This window comes from Toxorhynchites rutilus, chromosome 3 (genome assembly GCF_029784135.1).
Source record: "Toxorhynchites rutilus septentrionalis strain SRP chromosome 3, ASM2978413v1, whole genome shotgun sequence".
NCBI lineage: Eukaryota > Metazoa > Arthropoda > Insecta > Diptera > Culicidae > Toxorhynchites > Toxorhynchites rutilus.
In genome coordinates, this window is record NC_073746.1 from 250,652,464 (window position 1) to 250,677,585 (window position 25,122).

General features: G+C 36.6%; 2 protein-coding genes across 5 annotated transcripts in view; both read right to left on the reverse strand.

The window, feature by feature from the left end:
* Positions 1–25,122, reverse strand: part of LOC129775480 (semaphorin-5A) — a 398,666-nt gene that overhangs the window by 65,686 nt on the left and 307,858 nt on the right. The gene's annotated exons all lie outside the window — the stretch shown is intronic.
* Positions 12,003–25,122, reverse strand: part of LOC129775482 (uncharacterized) — a 165,334-nt gene continuing 152,214 nt past the window's right edge. Inside the window, exon 4 of the mRNA XM_055780276.1 lies at positions 12,003–12,103. Within this exon, the coding sequence (XP_055636251.1) occupies positions 12,045–12,103 (59 nt within the window). The 3' untranslated portion in view covers positions 12,003–12,044. The remainder of the gene's footprint in view (positions 12,104–25,122) is intronic.

The following is a 25,122-nucleotide window of genomic DNA, read 5'->3' on the forward strand; positions in this document are numbered from 1 at the left end:
ACCGTCTCGGTTTCTGATTTTTATAATTTTGAGTTTTTTCTAATTATTTTAGAAATAAATCTAACTTAAAAATTATCAGATCTAAACAATTTTGGTCACGGAATCAAATGTAGGAAGTTGTTAAGCATGTAAGTTTTAATGAAAAAAATATCAAACAAATTTTTAAAAAATTACACTAAAGAAAAAATTATTCAAAATTCAAAATTTATTTTTCTTAAAAAAAGTAATTCTGTCGGTTATAATTACTACAATGTTTCATTGCACTCTGAGATGGTACTGCTAATTGTCATTCGGGGAAGTGTTGCCATGAACTTCGTCTTTAATAAAAACTGGAGTGAAAAAGTCTCAAACATTTTCCCTTGAAATCTATATATACAAAAATGGATATCTGTCTGTCTGTCTGTCTGTCTGATTCTTATGGACTCGGAAACTACTGAACCGATCGACCTGAAAATTGGTATGTAGGGGTTTTTGGGGCCGGGGAAGGTTTACATGATAGTTTGAGACCCCTCCTCTCTCTCTCTAAGGGGGGCTGCCATACAAATGAAACACAAATTTCTGAATTACTCGAGAATTAATCAAACAAACGAAACCAAATTTGGCATGTGGAGATTTTAGGGTGCAATAAATAATTCTATGGTGGTTAGATACGCTTCCCCCATCTCTTAGAGGGGAGGGGGAGAGGGGTGTCTGCCATTCAAATGAAATCCAATTTTTGCATCACTCGAGAATTAATCAAGCAAACGAAACCAAATTTGACGTGTGGAGGTTTTAGGGTGCAATAGATGATTCTATGGTGGTTAGATACTCCTTCTCCCTCTCTTAGGGTGGGCTGTCATACAAATTAAAAACAAATTTCTGCATAGCTCGAAAACTAATCAAGCAAATGGAGGCAAATCCGGCATGTGAAGATTTTAGGAGGCACGAAATATTTCTATGGTGAATAGATACTCCTTCCCCCTCTCTAAAGGGAGAAGAGGGGAGGAGTCTGTCTTTGTTCTATCATATTTTCTGTATAAAACATTTATTCCATGTAGAAGTAGGGTAGGGCGAGGCTAGTTGGTCATTTTTGAATAAATTTGGTTACAACTTTGTAGTACGAAGTTTTTCGTTAGAATGTTATGTACCACAATGAAGCTTACCTTTTATCCTTTCAATGAAAATTAACAAGAGAATCAATTATTTGACATTTTTCTTTTATTTAACGTCTTTATGTTTTAGAATAAATAGACCAAATAACCCCACACACGAGGTAAATTGGTCAATAATAGGCATGTTATTTTTGAGCAAATAATAAGCGTTTTTCCATTGGAAGCTTCCTACATTATAAATAAATCAATTAAACCAAAACAAAAACAGTTAACTAATATCATGTAGCAAGTAAAAAAACAAATTAATGAAAATTTTCTCATCGTTGAAAATTAGTCAGACATTCTTTTCTAGCGATTTCGTCTCTCTTTCACTTTGTGGCAAACCAGAGATGCAAGGTTTGAAGACATGTCTTCATTTTGAAGACATTTGATTTTGTGAAGACATTTTGAAGACATTATGAAATATGTTTCAGACATTTCAGTATGATAGCGTACGTGGATTTTTGAGAGATATTATTTCCATGAAATTCTAACTATTGGCCAAAAATATCGTCAAAAAAGTAGGGCTTTAGTCTCAGCGAACGAAGCGGTCCGAATACATATTGTCTCTAGAAGATATTAGTTCATTTGCGCTCGAAAATTCGAATGATTGTGACATTGAATTTCTATTATTTTGGCCCTACTATACAATAGATTAACTAGATCTTTCAAACGACCACTTCACAAATCGAAAGTTTTCCGATTACATACCTTTTCTACAATAAGTTTCATGGATATGGTTTGAGTTACAACCAAAATTTCGAAGCTGAAATAAACAAAAAGAGTTATCACAGTTCCGTTTTTGTGTGAAGAACTTTCCTCCGATATTATGGTGAAGACATTTTCTCGTACTATGTCAAGACTTTTGAAAAAAAAAATCACCCAGCATCCCTGCGACGCACAACCGCCTGAATTCTTGTTTGCATATGTTTTGATGGTTTGATGGTTTATACCGTTCGCCCCAAAGTATATAAAAATAGCCTCCAGGTATGCGACATTACTCAATGCATTATTGTGAGTTCTGATATTCAATGTAAAAATTTATTATATTTAATAATAATTTTACAGCAAAAAATATAAATATGACAATTATATTGCAAGTGGTTTGTGTGGTGGTTGTCTTGTTTCAAATACACTGGGTTTAGCAGTAAAACATATGCTTTCTATATTTTTTTTATAGCTTGCATAATGAAACATGGCATACCTGAAAATTGTATATACGTTGCTCTCAAACGAGCAATTTGTGTGACCAACTAGCCCCTCTATATATGAAAAATAATATTCATGAAAATTCAACAAAAACAATTTTGGAAGCGACGTCCATTAACACTTAGAGCTAATACGTACAATAAAGCTTTGTTTTACGTTTGAACCGATTTTGTTCATGGTTATTAACCAGTTTTAGAACACATTTTATAATGCGCAAACCGTGAATGATTTTTCGCGAAATCGGGACCATGTCCGTATTTTTTAACCTTCTTGATAAAAAGTTTTTCCGATTTGCTTATTTTTTTTGTATCAGCAATTCGCTATTTTTCATCCATAGATCGCTAATTTTTTGGACGCTCAGATTCCAAGATATCGCCACTGACCAACTTACCCCTATGACCAACTAGCCCCGCCCTACCCTACTAGGATTTTTTTTAGTAAAACGTAAATTCAACGGGGTCGATTAGAAGATCAATCAATGAACAGTTCTGCGATTATCAGCTAGTATCAGATATACTAGGCTGTCAAAAAAGTCCTGCGGTATTTTTTTTGAATTTTCATTTGTTCATAAAATTAATTACAATCATCTGTTTTAAGTCAAATATGCGCCGTTTTGTTCGATGACTTGTTCCTAACGAGATGCCAACTTCATAATACCCCTGTTATAGAAGCTCGCTTCCTTATTGGCAAAAAACTCGGATAGCCAATTTTCACAGGCCTCTTTTGTGGCTAACTTCTGACTACCTAGCTCGTTCGCCATGGACAAAAACAGGTGGTAGTCACTTGATGCAAGGTCCGGACTATACGGCGGATGCAAAAAACCTCCCATCCGAGCTCCCGGAGCTTCTGGCGCGTCACCAAAGAAGTGTGTGGCCTGGCGTTGTCCTGATGGAAGACAATGCGGCCTCTGTTTATCAAAGATGGCCTCTTCTTCATGAGTGCTACCTTCAAGCGGTCCAGTTGTTGGCAGTACAGGTCCGAATTGAGCGTTTGGCCATAGGGAAGCAGCTCATAATAGATTATTCCTTGACAATCCCACCAAACACACAGCAGAACCTTCCTGGCCGTTAATGAGGGCTTGGCCACCGTCTGAGCCGCTTCAGCGGGCTTCGACCACGACCGTTTGCACTTCTCGTTGTCGTAAGTGACCCACTTTCCATCGCCAGTCACCATCCGCTTCAGAAACGGGTCGATTTTGTTGCGATTCAGCAGCGATTCACATGTGTCGATACCGTCAAAGATGTTTTTTTGCGTCAACTTGTGTGGCACCCATACATCGAGCTACTTTGTGAATCCAAGCTTCTTCAAATGGTTAATAACGGTTTGATGACTTATCCCCAGCTCTTGGTCGATGCTATGGCTGCTACTATGCCGGTCTTTCTCGGCTAATTCAGCGATCTTGTCGCAATTTTCGACGACAGGCCTTCCGGAGCGTGGCGCATCTTCGACGACCTCTACACAAGAACGAAAACGTTGAAACCATCGTTGTGCGGTGGAAATGGAAACTGTATCGGGTCCATAAACTGCACAAATTTTATTGGCAGCTTGAGATGCATTTTTGCCTTTGTCATAGTAGTACTGTAAAATATGTCGGATTTTCTCTTTATTTTGCTCCATATTTGCGACACTATAACTCACGAACGACTTAACCAAACAAAACACTGTCAAGGACTATATTATAGCGCGCAAAAATACCTTTCCAACAAACTATAGTATGACTCGATACAATGAATACAACTAGAACTACGCGTTTACAACGACACCTCGCGGAAATACCGCAGGACTTTTTTGACAGCCTAATATAACGCAAAATGGACAAAAACTTCGCAGGTGTCATCAACATTGCAAACTGAGAACTTAATTTCTCGCGAGCTCTTGATAGAATGGCTCGAATTCCGCACCTTGTATCGCTACTATAAGGATATTGAAAGCACACAATTTCTTTGCCGGCTGCCGGCTTCAGGTTACACGTTTACAATGTTGCGAACAAGTGCACACGTTAAAACGTGCAAACGCACATGTATATTTTTTCCTGTTTCAAGTTTTATGGTTATTATTTCGAACCTTAATTCTGTCCATTAAATTTATGATTTACGCTGGCGCGTCACTTGTTTCGCTTCCCGAGAGTAAATGTCGGTCGTTTTAACAGCTTTATTTTTTCCGCAAATACCGCGGGCAAGTTGCCATTTCAGCTTGCCCTTAGACGCTTCGCGCCTGAGATCGATGTATTCACGCAAATGTTGACATAACTTTAAAAAATTAACAACAATTAGTCATTAAATTTTCTGTACATACACACATAAGCACATCGTTGATTGCGTGCTTTGAAATAACCTGCCGGTGCAGTTGCATATCATCGTGCAGGACGACCTGCTCGGAATCCAGGTCATTTAATAATTAACAAGAGCTAGAAGTGGTCTAATTGAGAGGGGGCTCTTGACGACCTGTAGGGGGGACCTTTAGCTATGAGCTATGTGATAGTACACTGCAGCATTCGCACATCGGCTCAAGTGATTTCATTAGACATTTATTATCACTTGCGGGTATGGCTTGCTGAAAAATGTTAATACTTCGCTAATGGATGCTGGAGGTCACCCAAGGTAGTATAAATGAATTGCAATCTACGCGCGGCTTCTCTGGTCAGTGGAGTGCGAAAGTGCACCGTTCGTGCGGTAGTATGTGGCGATCACCATACCAGTTCTAATGAGCTTATATTGTTCGATAGATCACCGATTAATTGGTGACAGTTTTACGGCCTTTATTGGATTGCACAAGTGCAGCCGTGCGGGGAGGCTGGGTGAGCAGGAAGGGGTTGGAGCAGCTAATTTCAATAGCCTATTATTATCAATTAAATTAGTGCCATATGTGTACATTGCATACCATTCAACACTCAGCAGGTACCATAATTTATGAATCCAACATTCATAGTTCGATTTCATTACCGCCGCCTTGGGAGGCTGAAGTATACTCTCCGACCGAAAGGTGCATTGTTCGAAGCTGGCTCGGCTTGCCGCTTGTGTGCCAAGGAATCACGATTAGAGCGAAAGGTTGAACCTTGACGTTTTGTCATCTAACATTGGAGCGGATAATTTTTTGTACAGTTCGAAAGTGGCTGCCAAAAACCTATTAAACGGGTTTGAAAGCAATTAAAAATTGACTTTTCTGAAGTGCGCTCGCGCACACTCTTTGGTGCACCTTCCCTTCAAAAGGTCAAGTATCATCCCCCAGACAAATCGCGATAGTGGGATTCATTTGTGTGCCGCCTTTGTACCGACTCTTGGATACATGCAAAGAAGGTGTGATTTGGAACATCTTCGGCGACTAAAAGTAGCACTTGCTTCGGGTCGACGTGAAGTGCTCTTCACCCCCGGGCTTTCCTAACATCTGGTATTGAATTTTGGTTGTGGTTGGATTGTGTACATTTGAGGATGTACTCAAAAATTGATGAATTCGACAGTTCATGGCTTATGTAACGAACCTAGTTCGTGGTTCGTCGAAGCCAACCAGCTCGCGTTTCAAGAGTATATTTGTTAGTTTTTTGCCTCTACGCTTGAACGAATATCGCCGCCTCGAATCGATTTCAACATGTCGGAAGACACATTTTTAAAATTTAATCTATAGTTAATTATTAATTTTATGCAGTGGCACCATTTAATATATATTGTTGATATACTTTAATATGTGTTTAGAAAAATATTTCTAGACAATGGAAACATATACCTTCCAGATTTTTTGTTGTAATGTGTTGGGGGGAACCCTTCTCAGAGAAGGTTCACCGCATTGGGATCACATTCAAGACTCTCTGCCTCTCGTTCATTTTCCTCTTCTCTACAGATCGTGTATTCTTATAATCTTCCTACTCTGTTTGCCTGTCTATTCATAATATGTACCCTACCTTATTTACCTGATAGGATGCCATGAGACGAACCGATCGAAATATCGAGAGAATAATAATGGTTGTCCATACTACAATATATGTTAAAAAGTCTTATCTTTCTGAAAATCGCATAAGCATCTAGGATCTCCTTAGTCTCGGCAATTAAAATTCAAATTTTTTTTTTAAAACTTTCGCCTTAAATGTCTTTTAAATTTAAGACACATTTTACAATTTTTCATGGAAGATTCATGCAAAATCTTCCATTCAATGCAATCGCATCGATATTATGAAGAAAGAAATGGTGTTCTTTTTTTTCTAATACCACGAGGTAAAATTCCTTCAAAATAAAAAAAATATAAAAAAACAAAAAAATAAAAATTTTGAAAATTTTCAATGTTTAAATAAAAAAAAGAAACGTTAAAATAACAAAGAAAAAAAGAAAAACTAAAAAGTTGAAAATATGAGACATTGGAAAAATCAAATATATACAGGAAATTGAAAAAAAAAATAAAAATTGAAAATTGACAAAAAGGAAAAAAAATCAAAAATTCAAATAAGGAAATAAGAAAATTGAAGAATTGAAAAAATGAAAAATTTAAAAATTGAAAAATTGAAAAATATGAACAAATTGAAAATTTTAAAATAAAGAAAAATTGTAGAAGATTGTGAAAAGGATTGTAAAAAATACAAAAAAATAATTAACTTAAAAATTAAGAAATTGGAAAATTCAAAAATTGAAACAAAAAAAAATCGAAAAATTAAAGAATAGAAAATTAAAAAAATTAAGAATTGAAAAATTGGAACATTGAAAATTGGAAAATTTGAGAATTACAAAATTGAAAATTGGAAATTCAAAATAAGAAAATGGGAAAATAGTAAAATTGAAAAGAGGGAAATGGGTAATTTGAAATTTTGGAAGTTTGAAGATTATAAAATTGAAAATTGGAAAATTGGAAAAATATTAAATTGGAAATTGAATATTCAGAAATGGGAAAATTGAGAATGGGAATGTTTAGAATGGGAAAATCAGAAAATGTGGAAATCGGAAAACTGAAAAGTTATAAAATGGGAAAATTAGAAAATTTTAAAATTATAAAATTGGAAACTTGGAAAATTGAAAAATTGTTATTTATTAAATTGAAAAATTTGAAAATGGAAAAATTTGACAATTTGAAAATTTAAAGTTGGAATATTGACAATTATAAAATTTAGAAAGAAATTGAAAATGGGAAAATAGGAAAATGTGAAATTAAGAAAGTTGACAATTGGAAAAATTGAGGAATTGAAGATTAGAAAATTGGTAAATCATAAAATTGGAAAATTATAAAATTGAAAAGTTATAAATTTGGAAAACTCTAAACTAGGAAAATTGGAATTTGGAAAGTTTAATACACATTGAAAAATTATGAAATTGGAAAATAGGAAGTTGAAAATTAGGAAATGGGAAAATTTGAAAAGAGAAAAATTGGAAAATTGGAAAATTGAAGAGTTGGAAAATTGAAAAACGAAAAAATTGGGAAACGGAAAAATTGGAAAATTTGAAAATTAAAAACAAAATTGGGAAAATTCAAAATTGAAGAATCAATTATATACAGTTTCTGATTTCTTTTCACTGTATATAATCGAATCCTATATATATAAGATCGAGTCAAAAAAATTTTTTTAATTCTTTTTTTTGTGCATGTATTTTTTGTTTTTTGAATATAAAAGAGGAATTTGATTTTTAATTCATCCCCTTAAAGTCTGAAAACACCTTTCTCACATGAAATAAATAAATTTATGCAGATTCTCTCAGAAGGTGATAGACGATCATATTTGATGAAAAAAATTATTCTACGCATATGTTCGAATTTCAACAATGACAGAGTTATAGAACTTTTTTATTTGTTTCGGACTCTGTTGCCTCAAACTGGCTCTACATTACAAAGTACGCTACAGAAGACGATTCTGTTGCGTTCATTTGTAAGATTAGAAAATTTAGTACAGGATATAGTAGTGGAACATCGAAATTAGAAATGTTGTGGAAGTGAAAAACATAAAAGTTAATAATTTTAAATGTGTTATTATTAATTTCATCCCAAAAATTTATATTAAACTAGATTGTCCTAACTTCTATCGTTCTTAATTTGGCTGCAATATCTGGTGAAAATTCAAGCAAAATCTTGATTTTACCCCCCTGTACATGTAATAGTTACATAAATTACACCTCAACGGTGAAAGGTTACATTTCTTCTTGAAATATATGACTTTTAGAAATATAAAAAAAAAAAATCCAAACTGTATATAATCGAATCCAAAATTGTATATAATCGAGTCCGACCTGTATATAAAAAAATGGAAGATTTGGAAATTAAAATATTGAAAAATTGTAGAAGATTGTAAAAAATCAAAAAAATATATATTTGAAAATTAAAAAAAAAATAAAAAATGGAAAATTAGAAAATTCAAAAATCGAACAATTTAAAAAATTGAGATTTTAAAAAATTGAAAAATGATTGAATTGAAAATTAAGAAAACGGAATTTTTCGAAATTTAAAATTCGGAATATTGGGAGTTCGGAAATTTATAAATTTGGAAAATTGCAAAATTGGAAAAATGGAAATTGAAAAGTTGAAAACGGGAAAATGGAAAAATTGAAAATTTCAAAATTGAAAATTGGAAAATAGAAAGGTAGAAATTGGAAAATTGAAAATTGAAAATTTAAAATAAGAAAAATGGAAAATGGGAAATTTGAAATTTTTAAAATTTATAAAAATGAGAGAATTAGAAATTGTGAAAGTTGGAAAATTATAAAATTGGACAACTCTAAAATAGGAAAGTTGGAAAGTTGAATATTGAAAAATTATGAAATTGGTAAATTGCAAATTGAAAATGAGGTTATGGAAAAATTGAAGAAATTGGAAAACTGGAAAATTGGAAATTGAAAAATTAGAAAATTGGAAAATTGAAGAATTGGAAAATTGGAAAATTGAAGAATTGGAATCGCCCACTCGGCTGTGCGTATATGCCCCAGTATACAAATAAAACATTCAAACATGGAGGAGGTAACATCATGGTGTGGGGGTGCTTTTCTTGGTACGGGGTGGGTCCCTTGTACTGGTCGACCGGATTATGGACCAGCATCTCTACGCCCAGATACTTCGGGAAGTAATGCTGCCACACGCCGAGTGGGAGATGCCCCTAAAGTGGCAGTTCCAGCAGGACAACGACCCCAAACATACCGCTAAAACGGTTAAAAAGTGGTTCCAGGATAATAAGGTAGACGTTATGGAGTAGCCAGCACAGTCCCCTGATCTCAATCCCATAGAGAACCTATGGGAAATAGTAAAACGTAGGGTGTACACCGAAAAATCAAAAAACAAGCAGCAGCTGTGGGAGAGAATCCAGGCGGTGTGGTACGCTATCCCGCTGAGAACGTGCCAAAAGCTGGTGGAGTCGATGCCGAACCGGGTGCGAGAAGTGATGCGTAATAAGGGTTATACCACCAAGTACTAACCCTGCAAATCGATCACGGTATGAATTTCCTTTTTTTTTTTATTTTTTTTACCATGAATTCTAAAGCGGTCCTATTTTATGTCGCGTTATTTTAGTCAGTAAGTGTGCTTAAAACGCATTTTTAAATAAAGGACAATTGGTTTAACTACGGATGATTTTAATTTCTTCGAAGAATGGAATTTACAATTTGTAAATGGTTTGATGCACTTAAATGGAATTTTTTTTCTCAAAGTTTTGTCACTTTCTGTTTTGGATTGAGCTGTGGTCCTATTCTATTGTCCGACACTGTATATGAGTATAAAAGAAGAATTAAATTTTTGATTCATCCCCTTTAGGTCATAAAATACCTTTCTCATATAAAAAATCCGAATTCTTTCAGGAGGTGATAGAGGATCTTATTTTTTAGTGGAAAAAAAAATCAAGGATAACATAGTTATAGAACTTTTTGTTTGTTTCTGACTCAGTTGCCTCAAACCTGCGCTACATTAAAAAGTTAGCTATAGAAGCCGATTCGGTTGATTCCATCAGAAAGATGAGAAAATTTGGTACAGGATATAGTTGTGAAACATCTAAATAAGTAAATTAAAATAACATTAATTTTGTCATAAAAATTTATATTGAACTTGATTGTTTCTATCAATTGAATTAAAACTTTCTTACCGTTCTACAATTTGTTCATTGACATTTAACTTCTATCTATCTTAATTTCGCTGCAATATCGATATAAACAATCCCTGGTGAAAATTGAAGCAAAATCTTCAAAAATCACTATTTTGACCTCACTGTACATATAAAAGACGCTTAAATTTCACCTTAACGTTGAAAGGTAATATTTTTTCGTGAAATTATTTCATATTTGAAGCATTTTTTTTCCAAACTGTATATAATTGAATCCAAAATGGTATCGAGTCCGACGAAAATGTAAAATTGGGAGAATTGAAAATTGGAAAATTGAATAATTAGAAAATTAGAAAATTGAAAAATCAAAAAAATATAAAAAAGGAAAATTTGAAAATCGAAAAACTGTAAAAGATTGTAAAAATTAAAAAAATTTAAAAAATTATAATTTAAATTAAAAAATTTAAATGTTAGAAAAAATTCAAATTTGGAAAATTTAAAAATTGGAAAATCCAAAAATTGGAAACCACAAAAATCGAAAAATTTAAAAATCAAAAATTTTAAAAATTAGAAATTGGAAAATTGCAAAATTGGAAAAATGGAAATTGAAAATTTGAAAACGGGAAAATGAAAAAATGGAAAATTTGGAAAACTGAAAATTAAAAATTAAGAAATTGAAAATTGAAAAATTTGAGAATTTAATATAGAAAAATTGTAAATGGGGGTTAAACTAGAACAGAACCACTGATCAAACAAATCGTGGAATGCACACCATTTTGAATGATATTTTTTTAACAAAACTGTTCGTCTAGAAATTTCGAAATGAATAAATTTTGCTGCATTGACTATCTGTATCCCCCATTCAGCTGACGGTTCTATAGTTTTCCGCTGTTACACAGAAAGCCAAGATTGAAAAAAGGGGCTTTTATAGATTATTTTTACACCAGCTTCTATTTGAGATTTGTGAAAGTGGTGGAAGTAGTTTCTCTATATAGGTCTTAAAAAGCGTATAAAGAACAAGGACATACAAGCAGAGATGCCAATCTTCCTGATTTTTCAGGATTTCCCAGACTTTTTGGGACGCTCCCTGATAACCTGACAAACACTCAATTTTGATTTTCCTGAAGTGATCCTGATTTCTCCTGATTTTTGTTCATTTTTTGAATTCATCCACTGCTGATATGCTTGCCTCATTTGGTGATTTTGCAACTTTGTTCGATGGCAAAAACTTCAACTCTATGACCAGCATAAAAATACAAGAAAACGAACATATTCTGGGAGGATAAAATGGTTAAGCTGTCTGAAAGATGCATAATAAAAATCGGCGCGAACTTGCCGGACAGCTCAATATGAGCTATGCTGATTTCTTCATGATTCTTATTTTCATTCTTCCTGTTTTTTGAAAATTATAGTTGGCAGCCCTGCATACAAGGACAAGGACATTACAACCCACTTACTTGTTGGCATTATTTTTCATAAGTTTGGTCATCGGTATGGTGTAGTTTTTTTTTCATGAGATATATTTATTTACCAAATTTATTGAATAAAACCAATCATTATTCTTTAATTTCTAAATGTAATCAGAGACTGGGATTGTCCGATAACCCGATAATAATAAAATCATTAAATATTGAAAAACTGTTTGTCCATGATAGATCAATTCATTTTTTTCCTGTTATTTTCAAATAAATATATTCTTTTGTCTACATACACTTCTACACAGGTTTATTTTGAATGAGTTGATATGACCCTGTTTTCGTCCCTGTAGATATACCTGAAAAGAAAAATTAAAATTCATAATTAGCTATAAATTACCATTAGAATGAAAAATATGAATTAATTCATTTTATGACATTTGCATGTGAATGAGTCTTTGTTCGTGTGGTACAAATGAATTGGCGAAATTATTCAAACAAAAAAGCATATCTAAATGAATATCGCAAAAGGAAATCTCATACATTTTAGTGGCGTTTTTGTTATAGCTCTGACATTAAGAATTTCAGCATCTGCACTACTGGGGGCACCTATTATTGCAACTTTGAGGCTTCTGAGAAATCCATCTATTACCTAATCCAACTATGCTATGGATGAATATGGATTCGAGTCGAGTTCTTTTTGCGTGGGAAGTGGAATATTTTAAATAATATACCAGTTGTTCAGAAGATTTTTTTCTAGAAGCTTGGAATAGCTGTATGTTAATGTGCAGAAAAAAACGATTTTAAGCGGGTGCGATTGAGAAAATAATTCTGAATCAAGCCACGCTGATTAAATGACTCCAATAATGTTTGGTACCGCATATAACCAGCATATATTCACGATCTTGATCCAAAGCCCACACCATAACCGTTCGAATAATTAAAGAAAATCTCGCATCCCGAAAACAGCATCACTAATTACATCACGATATCGATCGGAACCTCTCCCCTCTCCCCGACGGTTCCTTAAATCGTCCACCAGCTAAGTCGCTTGTATGAAGCTATAAACGCCGTCGAAATTGGTTGTTCAAGAAATTAAACGATTTCACAGGCAGCAGCCAAATACTGTCTGGGACTGGGACTTGCCGTTGTTTTTGTTTTCAGCGAAGTGAACCTTTTTTTTCTGCCACAGGTTTGCGAAATAGGCGCGATGTTTAATTAGGAGTGAAATACCGTTCATTAAAAAATCTTTATGTCCATTTGCGGTGTGTGTCTGGCGATGATGCTGCCGCGTTGCGTTTCGAGATCGGAAAGTGCGATTTCTGGGCGAGTAAGGCAGTTTCGAGTTTTCCCGGTCGAGCCAGAAGACACGAAAAAAGGCGAATTTTAATTTGGACTTTTAGTGCTCAATTTATTGGGGTTGGCTTGTTAGTTTGCGCGGCTCATGGTTCCACACACATGGGTAAGAAGGACATGACATCACAGAGGTTCTCGGTAATCGCCTTTGCTTTCGGCAAACCGGAGCCGGCGGCTTCAATATAGACCTTAGGAATTTCGATGAGCCCTCTCTCGCGCACAGGATCTCAAGTGCACTCAGGTAATCAATTTAACGACGGTTTTAATTCCCGAACGACGGAAAAGCATGAAATGGGACTTTCACCGGGATGCAACGGTGCGGTTGTTTACCTCGGGTTAGGACGCGCCGACGACGACGGCGCGGAGAAGATGCAAGTCTCATGCAAGCCCGGCATGAATATCGCAAGTCACGCGTTCGTTCTGGCGTTTGAAAGTCTCGCCCGGGCGGTGTTGTCATAATGCGCCCGGAATGAATCAGCGGCGGCGTGCCCCCACGAGAAAATAGCTTTCCAGCGGTTCCGTTTTGACAACTAATTTGCATACAATCTAAAACGAAATCACGACGAATTACCTTCCAGGCTCTCGAACCGCCCCGGTGATCGTACTCGTCGATTGGGTGGTCTAGATCAGGATTGCAAAGATTGTTTGTTGATGTTGTGTTGATGCATTAGGTGCGAAGCCAAGTTATTGCTGTTGTTTTTTTAGAATGAAAATGCAACTTTTCTGGAAAAATTTTTACAACCGAATCATTTCAACAAATTTTTCGCATCTTTCAGGCAGAGCGCGAATATCATTACGGTGAAAGTCTTTTCTGAGGTCTTCATATAAGCGGAACTGCCGAATCAGCCAGACCACATGTCATCGAACGGAATAAGTAATAATCGAACACATGTCGAGTTAGAAAGTTTTAAAGTAAGTTTTGAAAGGGTTGGCAACGTGAGGCCGAGGTCGTTTTTCGCACAGAACCATGCTCAATCGTATCAATTGGGGTACAATGGTCATCTAACTCTAATGAGGACCTACTTCTGCCGGTGCAACCTCTCCAAGGGGGGGGGGGGGCTGCCATACAAATGGAACACAAATTTCTGCATTACTCGAAACCAAATTTGGCATGTAGAGGTTTTAAGGTGCAATAAATGTTTTTACGATGGTTAGACTCTTCATCCCCCTCTCTAAGGGGGGGCTGCCATACAAATGAAACACAAATTTCTGCATTACTCGAAAACTAATCAAGCAAATGGAGCCAAATTTGGCGTGTAAAGGTTTTACGGGGCACGAAACGTTTCTATGATGAATACAGTTGTAAGAAATCAATTGCCAATTGAATTTCAAAGCGTAAACGATCGAAAGACAGACAGAAGCAAAATACTATACGATAGGAGCGAAACGTGTGAACGATCCTAAGCTAATAATCTCACCTATCGGAAGCGGGTGCAATAAAACCTGATGCAAGAAATAACGGAAAGGAAAGGGACCAAAAAGATCGTACACATTTCTTATCGCGCTAGGCTCCGTTGACCTTAGCATGCAGTTATGAGTCAAAGATAAGCTTTAGGCAGAAGTTGCATGTGGTGAAGCACAGATAAGCGATAGGTAAAGGAGTTATATGCAAAGGAGTAAGAACGTATTCAGTTTTCTCTTTCTTTCGCACGTTAGATTTGAATTTAGGATAGAATTAGGATAGAATGAAATTGTATATAAAAACCCAAGGTTCTCTGAATAAAGTAAGTAGTCTTTGGAATTGTGTCGTGACGAATACATCCGAAACACCTATTTTGAATCGACTGACGAGAGTTCTTCAGATTCAAGTCTTCCAACGTTCGCAGCAATAATTGTATAATTTGCGCTCGGAGTTCGTGAAGATATTGTACTCGTTGATCCTCCCGCTTAGTTGATATTCGATAGATTGTCCAGCTCCCGTTCGTTACTCGTTCCGTACGGAATTAGTGCGAAGGCAGTCAGTTCAATTTATTGAAAGGAATAATTCTGATTCGCTTCCGTTCGTGGCCGGTTCCGTAGGGAATTAGTGCGAAGGCAGTGAATTCAGTTTGTTCGATGTTAGAATTAGTGGAATTAGCTGATTCTTGCGACGCTTCTACTTCAAATCTGTAAAGTGCCAATCCAGACTCATTACGGTTGATTCCTTCGCTCAACCGAGTTTGCGTATTGGGCAACTTTTACAACAGTCCTCCTCCCTCTCTAAGGGGGGCTGCCATACAAATGAAACACAAACTTATGCATAATTCGAGAACTAATCAAGCACAATTTGGGATGTGAGAGTTTCTGGGTATGAGAAATGTTTCTATAATGGTGTGACACCCCTCCCTCCTCTGGAATAGAGAGGGGGTTCCATAAAAATATTACACATATTTCAACCAAAAGTATTCCAACCAAACATGACAATTGTACATTTTCGGAAAACTCTGAAGGAAAAAAGAAAAATTAGGAAAATTAAATTCCCATATGTTCTACAATCACATAGTGACAAGTGCCGTTAGTTCATTTGATGTCTGCGGTAGCGAAATTGATCTTTCGAAACTGGAAATGGATTTAAATATGATGAAACGCACTGCTATATCTTCTTCTATCTATACCAAAAAAATGGATCGCCGGATGTGTTGATAAGAGTAACTCGAGGAAGGAATTGTCCGATCTAGGACTGTCTTTATTCTATCATATTTTCTGTATAAAACATTCATTCCATGTAACGGAGAAACATGTTATTTGCAAGTTGTTGAAAAATCTTGAACGAGAATTGTGTCTGAAAATAATCTGATATTATAATGTTGAGTTTTGTTAGAAATACTAGAAATTTTATAGGAAAAGGTAAATTCGACGGGTCGAATAGAAGATCAGTCAATGAACAGTTCTGCGATTGGACCCATGAACTTGCTCATAGTAAGAAAACGTGAATGTTTGAAGGTATTGATAACAAAAAAAAAACAAATTTTGGGCGGGACGAAGTTTGCCGGGTAAGCAAGTCAATAAATGAAACAGGTCTCTATCGTGTAGGTTTCACTATCAACAATTTATGTATTCGTGATCAAGGATATTATGGTATAAAGCATGTTGTTTAGTTATGTTAAAATTTTGCAATTCAAGAGCCAACCTTGCTACCGATTTAAGGGTTCGAAAGTCTACACTCACTCATACCAGAACGTCATATCTTTGCTAGATCCGACATTCAGTTTATGTTCCTTATATATGTTTCCCTAAGAAGTAATATTTACTGCTGCACTTTCTCAAATCCACTTGTCCATTCCTCTCTTCTCTCCATATAGCTAAGCAGAGTTTAGCACTTAGTCGCAGTCTCGTAATGTATGATATAACGGGTGTTCAATAAAAAATGAAAATGATTTCGATTCCTTCCTGTAAAATAAGTAACGAGCGTATAATTTTTTTTTCTCACCGAGAGAATTGCTCTCTGAGCTCCCTACAAACGGGTTACTGGCTTCTTTCCGCTCGGCTACTGTCAGTTCGATCAAAGATGGCGTCGAAACAACAAGCACTCTGCGTGCGCGTTGTACGGTTTTTCGAATCGCGAAAAAGTTTACAGTACACCACTTTCGGGACGAAAATGTGCCGGTGAGCACTGTTTATCGGATCCTGGCATACCGAAACGTTGAGCGGAAGACCGGTAGTGGCCGTCCGGCGAAGATCATGACGAAAAAGAAGAAAAAATGTCAGAAAATGCAGTTCGATACAAAGACGATACGAATTTACGTGACGTCGGCCGGAGTTTTTCGCTACTCCCATTTCTACATCCACAAAAAACCACAAAACCTCATCCAGCTATTCACCGATTTTTTTAAAAATAATTCCATAGAAATTTTGGTGGCCCTGAAAAGGACAGATAAGATTACGTGGTTTTCTTGAAGCAGCTGAAGATAGTTGATACATGATTCACTATTATTCTCGCGGGAACACTCAGACTACCCCACGATATAAAAACCGACGCGGTAAGTTTTATCGGGTTTTTCAATAAGATCGCTACAAAAGTTTTTTCTAAATGAAACAAAAACAGTTTTGAATATCAATGAAGATCTTTATTCATTTGAAAGTACATTTGATGCCATTATGTATGGAACTCGATTTCTTTTGCATGGCCACCACGGGCACGCTTGCAGAAGTTCAGACGTTGAACCCAATTTTCGACGGTTTTCAAGCATAAATCTGCCGATACTGCTGCAGTTTTAAGGTCGATATTCGTACGAAGTTCGTCAATCGTCGCTGGCTTGTTGGCATAGATCATAGACTTAACGTAGCCCCACAGGAAATAGCATAACGGTGTCAAATCGTACGACCGAGGTGGCCAATTGACTGGGCAGTTTCGTGAGATAGAACGCTCACCAAACTTGGTTTTCAATTAATCGATTTTTAAATTTGCTGTGTGGCTTATGGAGTCGTCCTGTTGAAACCACATATTGTCCGAGTCCATATCATCCAATTCGGGCCAAAAATATTCGGTTATCATTGAGCGGTAGCGATTCCCATTCACAGTAACGTACCGGTCTTGATCATCACGGAAGAAGTACAGCCAAATGAAGCCGTCGGACCGTAAACCGCACTAAATCGTATTTTTTCGGGATGCAATGGTGACTCATGGAGTACGCATGGGTTGCTGCCTGACCAATAATGAATATTTTGCTTATTGACGAAGCCGTCCAGCCAGAAATGAGCCTCATCGTTGAAGATGATTTTTCAATGAAAATCCTGATCACTTTCAAGTTGTTGCTCAGCCCAATTCACGAACATACGAAGCTTCTGGTGGCCAAGCGGCTTCAATTCTTGCGTCAATTTGATCTTGTAAGAATGTAGATCTTTTCGCAAAATTCGCCACAACGACATCACAGAGATGCCCAACGCTTGAGAACGACGTGTGAGAGACTGATTTGGATCTTCTTTAATTGATGCGCTAGCGGCAGCAATATTCTCGACACTACGGGCACTTCTTTGTCTCACTGGCACGGGAACATTTTGTACTGTGCCTGTGGATTCATTTTTTTCCACTAGACGCTTATGAGTATCAGACATACAAACACAGCATGAAAATTATCAGGATTTGTCAGTTTTGATTCCTGCAACGCTTTTTTTAATGTAATGTTTTAATTTTTGACATATAAACCAAATACGTCACAATTTATTACTTGAAGCTGCCGAACCTCTTCTAAAAATTAAGGCGGCACTTAGCTAAACGACGCAGATACTCTAAAATTAGTTGCAAAAAATTTGACCTGCAAGCAGAGATCGAAATACTCGTCGATTTGAGACGAAAAACATCCGTTTTCACCCACGGGGAAAAATATCTGAGAATATAGGAGGCGAGACTGCATCAGTGACTCCTTGATGCCGATAATGGTTTTTCACTTCTTCAGTACAGCTGAAAACATTGCATGAAAACATGCGGCAATATTGGGTTTCATCGTGAAGTGAACATGAGATGGATTAATATTTGTACAATTCAGACGCTGTCTAAATGCAGATCGTTTGGACGCTGTCCTAACAGACTAACGTTGGTGAAGTTAGCTTAGATTTTTCGCTCAATATTTTCAGTACCAAATGAGAGACGAAAAAGCATTCTCGTTGAACTTCCGAGATAGAGATTTTCCACATCTCTTTCTCCCTGAAAAAGAATTTTCGGTGAAAAGGAAGAGACGAAAATATCAACAATACATCATCGAAAACTAGATTGATTGACTGAATATTTATCGCGCAGCCGAGCGAGAATTTCGATCTCTGCCTGCAAGTGAATATCTTCAGAAGAAATGATACATTTAAGTTCTCGTTGTTTGAGAAAACACATGTCTACAGCGGTTTCCTTCAAAGTAAAATATATATTTTTATTATTATTTGAAACCAAAGAAGTTCTATCTGCAGTAGCATATTTTTTATACGTCACTTTTTTGTGTTTCTTCAACATATACAGCCTTTTCGTAAAACTTGACGAATAAATACAAATTTCAATTCACTAAAAATGTATCACCGACTGTCTTGAAATCACTACTGTCTCTTACACGGATCAATTTTTGGAAACGGCACATCTCATTTCACATAATCGAAGAGTCACTCAAAATAATCCATAGGGGAGAGTGGTACAAAACGCACCATTTAAGCAAATCAGTCATTTACCGCACTTCTTGTAATTGTTTAACATCTAGAATACTTCTTACATCACTGCCAATTATATCCCTGATGTAATTTGATATAACATACTCGAATTTGCAAGGATATTTTAATATTTCCATCGACAGTTCAGAACATAGGGTTGGGTGAAATGCCATAATACATGGACAGAACGCATCATAACAACTCGGTTAGACGTATCAAAACAAACGAACACAGCGCACACAGTGGGCTTGCAAGATGCCCGAAATTTCAATATGTTTTTTTTATCGATAGGTTAATAAAAGTACTTCTATTTGTTATATTTCATTAAAAAAAAACATATTCGATGCTAGACACAGCTTATTGAAAATTCATTACATGAATAAAATTTCAAATAAATAGTGTAAAACCAATAAACTTGTTGCAATTTTATCACATTATGCAATCAATTAGACCCACTATGCAACTAATATCATCAAAGCGAAGAGAGAAAGTCTGAACCAAAGGGCTGACATCCCTATCCCAACCAACACAAATTGAGCGTAGGCTGCATAGAAAGGGCTCAAGCGTACAAGTTTGTTTTGTTCTTCTCGTAATGTGATTGTGGTCAATTCAGTCGTGCTGTCAAATTCCTTTTGTTTGTTCCGTAATGTGCGGCTTGGAGTAATTACTATGCTTATGATTTTCTGTGCGAACCAAAAAAAAATGGTTACATGCCAGGGCATTGGTCAAAACGAACGTTTGTTTTTATAACCTATGTAACGAATATTTTTTCCTGTGCATATTGCCGCAATTATTGCTTTCACAATTTTTGGCAAAACTCTTGTAAAATATGACATGTTGGTGTGATTTTTAAGTGTGATCATAAAGTTCAATGATTCGTTGTGGACGTAGAGTTTAAATATCCTGATATTTAAACATTGACTAACCGCAAAATCTTACCAAGCAACCATGAATATTTACAGAAAAGGCAGATGCATTAGTTTTTCTCAATTTGTATCTTATTTTATTATGATGGGCATGTTTGTGTACTGTGAATATGTGGAAGAGATTACTGCGAGCTGAAATGAGTAAAGTAATATATCATTTTACATGACTAATCTAAAGATTTTTCACAATTGATGGCTTGGGCCATTTTACCTTACCGGTGCGTTTTGCACAGTTCTCCCCTACATGTTGATTCTGAAGCTATTAGGTGATACGAGAGGCGTTCAAAAGAAATAAAGGGTGTGTCACATCAAATTGCATCACGGAAAAAACGCTGTAGAAATTTAATTTTTAGGAATTATATCTTCAGCTTTCGCTTATAATCAGATAAGAGTGTATAGATCACGTTGGCCATGCTTCACTGTCAATTTTTCGTAAATTTGGAAAAATGTCGTCGAACGAAAAAGAGCGTCGTGAATTAATCCTGCGCACTCATTTCGAGAATCCGGAGTTGTCACATCGGGACATCGGTAAGATGCTGGGAATCGTCCAATCCACGGTCAGCAGAGAACTAAAACGATACTTCGAGAACCTAACCATCGACCGGAAGGTGAAGAACGGCAAAAATGGATGCTCCGTCAGTGAAAAAGATCACAAGCGCGTAGTTAAGCAGTTTAGACGTGATCCGAGAAGTTCGGTCCGGGATGTCGCCAATAAGCTGAATTTGTCAAGTTCATTCGTCCAGCGGACCAAGCAGCGGGAGGGCCTGCGTACATACAAGGTTCACAAGGCTCCTAACCGCGACGAAAGGCAAAACATGGTGGGGAAGACGCGAGCCCGGAAGCTGTACACCGAAATGCTGACGAAGCCGCATTGCCTGGTAATGGACGACGAAACCTACGTCAAAGCGGACTTTCGTCAGCTGCCGGGCCTGTTTTTCTTCTCCGCAGAGGACAAATTCAGCGTTCCGGAGGAGATTCGCAAGCAGAAACTATCCAAGTTTGCCAAAAAGTACATGGTGTGGCAAGCGATCTGCTCTTGCGGAAAGCGGAGCGCCCCCTTCGTGATGACCGGCACGGTAAACGGGCAGGTTTACCTTAAGGAGTGCCTACAGAAGCGCTTACTACCACTATTGAAGCGGCCGAGGGCCCGACCATCTTCTGGCCGGATCTCGCTTCGTGCCACTATTCAAAGGACGTGTTGGAATGGTACGAAGCCAACGAGGTCACCTTCGTGCCAAAGGAAATGAACCCCCCCCCAACGCGCCGGAGCTTCGCCCAATAGAGAAATATTTTCAGTGATAAATTCGAGAGTGATATAAATGAAACGTGATAAAAACGGACAGTGATATAATCGAGACGTCACTGTATAACTACAGGTCGGACTCGATCATATGTAATACGGTTATATAAAATTTTGGACTCGATTATATACAGTTTGAAATTTTATTTTTTTTTCAAATTTCAAATATTACTTCTTTTACGAAAAAATATTACCTTTCGACGTTAAGGTGATATTTAAGTATGCACAATGGGGTAAAAATGATGATTTTCTAAGATTTTGTTTGAATTTTCACCAGGAATTGTTTATATCGATATTGCTGAGAATTCAAGATAGATAGAAGTTGGATGAAGTTGGAACAAATTGTAGAGCGGTTAGAATTTAAACAATCAAGTTCAATATGAATTTTTACGATGAAATTAACGCTTCCAAAATATATGCATAAAAAAAGAATAATTTTTTTTTTGTTCGACTCGATTGTATAAAGGATTTGATTTGAAAATAAATCCGAGACTGTATATAATCGAGTCCGCCCTGTATTGACTATCGACACCGTTGCTTTATGTCTGAAGGATTTCATGACTTCTAAGTTACCCTGTTTGGGGGCAAAGTGATCAGTGAAGGATTACTACTGACAATGTTCTGTTTTCAATAGCTGATATACCTTATCACCTTTTGCTCTTAAAGGGGTCTCTTTCGTGGTTTTGACCCAGGAAAAATATGCCACCGCAACCAAAACCAAGTCTCATTATGAAAGAGATTATGTGTTTCCCACTACGTTTTTGTACGTTTTGTACGTGAACAGGCCAAGCTCATTTCATACATGTACCTACTATTTCAATAACGATTTAAACAAATTTGAACAGGAAAACACCCACAAATCTATCCCTTCTAACAAAGTATGTGCGAGTGCGAGGTTATTTTTTTTAGCTCTTAGTACACTATCTGTAAAGGCAAACCATTTTTTTGTGCGAAAAAAAGCATATTTGCGTCTAAATTATCCACTTCTCAAATCATTCCTATCCTTCCAACGCAACAAGTTTCGACATGAATTAAAAGCACAACATAGCCACACGCAACCGAAAAGACAAACTGTCCCATAGCAAAGAAGGGACACAAATGGAAATCGAACGATTTGAGTTATTTTCTTGGGAGAACTTCTTTTATGCGGTCCCTATCTACTGCACTTTTTTTTTTAAATTGTATACCGAACACGATTTTTAAAAGCTACCGGTGAAGTTTTGTACGATTTTTTTTATTCGATTCTTTTTTGTGCGGGCCCTATCCCCTGTTGTGCCTGTATTATCATTATGTTTAACCACAATGAAACCATTTAACTTAAAAAGTTTTGTTTTTACTTATTTCATTTTCTAGTTTTTGGTACATTATTCCTTACAATAAAACCATTCAACTTATTTAAAAAAAATTATTACTTACCTAATTTTTTCGGAATGTTTTCATGTTATACTGTATTTTATTAGTCAAATCGTTTCATTTGATACCAATAATAACGATTACATAGTTGACCATTTTGTGGCGGCAACCTTTTTGAATTCATGTTGTTCATAATATACAGGGAAACTTCGATATAACGTACCCTCGTTAGAACGTACCCTCGATATAACGTCACTCGATATAACGTACACATTTCCAAAGTGTAAAGGAAAATTTTTTTCAATATTTTTTTTCTGATAGAACAATAAATTATCTGTATTGTGATGCTAAAACAAGTTTTGTACCTTCAATCAATCCCGAAATACAGCTGGTTTTATGATTCCGGATTCTAAATGAATGAAGCTTTACTCAACAGTACGAAGGGAAACATCATGATAAAGGCTGGGTTCGTCTTCTAATTGAAGCAATTCATTAACTGTACTAAAACAGCAACACAATAATGTATTATAGACTACGTTTGTGAGTACTTTATTATGCTTCGATATAACGTACAATTCGATACAACGTACAATTTTGGAAGTGAAATGTACGTTATATCGAAGTTTACCTGTAGTGTTCTCCAAGTTTAGACCATTAATTTGATACACGTATCCCAATAATTTTTTTTTTGAAATAATATGAAATCAGCGATTTTATAGCGGCGGCCAAATTGGATTTTCCAAGATCATGGAATACGTAGTATTATAATCACAGCCGAGGTGAAATTGGATTTTCCAAGATCATGAAATACGTAGTATTATAATCACAGCCGAGGTGAGGTGTGTTCCAAATTTCAGATCAATCAGTCAACAGGATCAAATTTCTATTATTGTGGGACAGACATAAAAACAGGTTGAATGAAATCGTTTAACAAAATAGTTGGCTATTTTGTGACAGAGGCCATTTTGGTCGGCTTCGCCAAATAGCTGCATTGCGCCCTGGTTCGACCAACCCTGAAGTATTGAAGCGTCATCTGTAATTCGTATTTAGAGAATAGACGAAGCGAATCGAATCAGTACAATAAAGCTTTGTAAGATACGATCTCCGACTGTTGCTTAGTGGAAAAAGAAAATAGTTTATTCCTTAGTATTATTCGTACATATAATGAAACATGCATTCTCATTTATTGTCAGAACGCCAGAAGAATACGAGTCATCTGAAGTGCGAATCTGTTCAAGGCATCAACATCGCACAGGAACAAACATTTTTGTCACGTAGGAGTGCGAAAATTATCATTTACGTAGAAAACACTCCGATGCGCTATAATAAAGTTTACGTTTGTATCCGTTGTAACGACACAAACATCTTATCGGTTTTGTTTCATCAAAATACAGCAAACCTCAAAATTCTTCATCCATCCAACTGTTGAGGCTCGTGCCAAGCAAGCCAAGCTCGAACTTGGGAAGGCTTTTCGGTGCATGAAGAGCTCCCGCTGAGACGGCGAGTCGCGTTAAGCGTATCGCACGTAAACGATCACGTTTCCGTGGCAATGGTAAAGAAGATGACGACCGAGGCGGCGATCGCAGCCTGAGCTTGATTTATTCCTTTCGGAAGCGACGCGTAGATGTCGTATTTTGTACCGCAAACGTGTAATTTTTTTCTACGAACATAGTGTCACCATATTGCTATCAATTAGAATAAAACTTACCGATAATTAGAATTGCTATGCTTCAACGTCCATCACAATCACCTCTCACGACTATCACTCGAGACAGATTAAAAACGCGACATGGGATTGATCGATATTGGCTTAGCGGAATATGAACTCCAACTAAGTAAAACAAGATCGATAAGCCTCCCAACTCGTAAGTAACAAATCGAGTTGATAAACTTGGAACCCTTTTGGCCGCACGACCCCATGTCGTTTTGCTTCTACCGCCCGGGTCCCCTTCCCTTCCCCCCGCTCCATTCCGATACGGCGATTTGTCGCGGAGTACTACTAGTGGAGCAGATTGAAGTCGTGAGATAAGCTGTTATTAATAAAATACACTCCATATTTCATGCTAAATTTGCATGTTTACACGAGTTGGTCGCATTTGGGAAAATCGCACTCCCGGCGAGAAAGTGAGACACGAGCCACGTTGTTACCGTTTGCTGGTTCTGGGTGCCATGGTTTGGAACACGGGGGCTAAATTGTGCCGGCACGATACGCGAAACATTGCCCCCCTAGAAAGTGGGTTGCCGGTGTCACTTTAGCCGGGTTATTAGCAGTAGCGGTTTTTGGCATATGGTCATTCGTGTTGTTCATATTTCCCGAAATAGCTGAAATTAATAC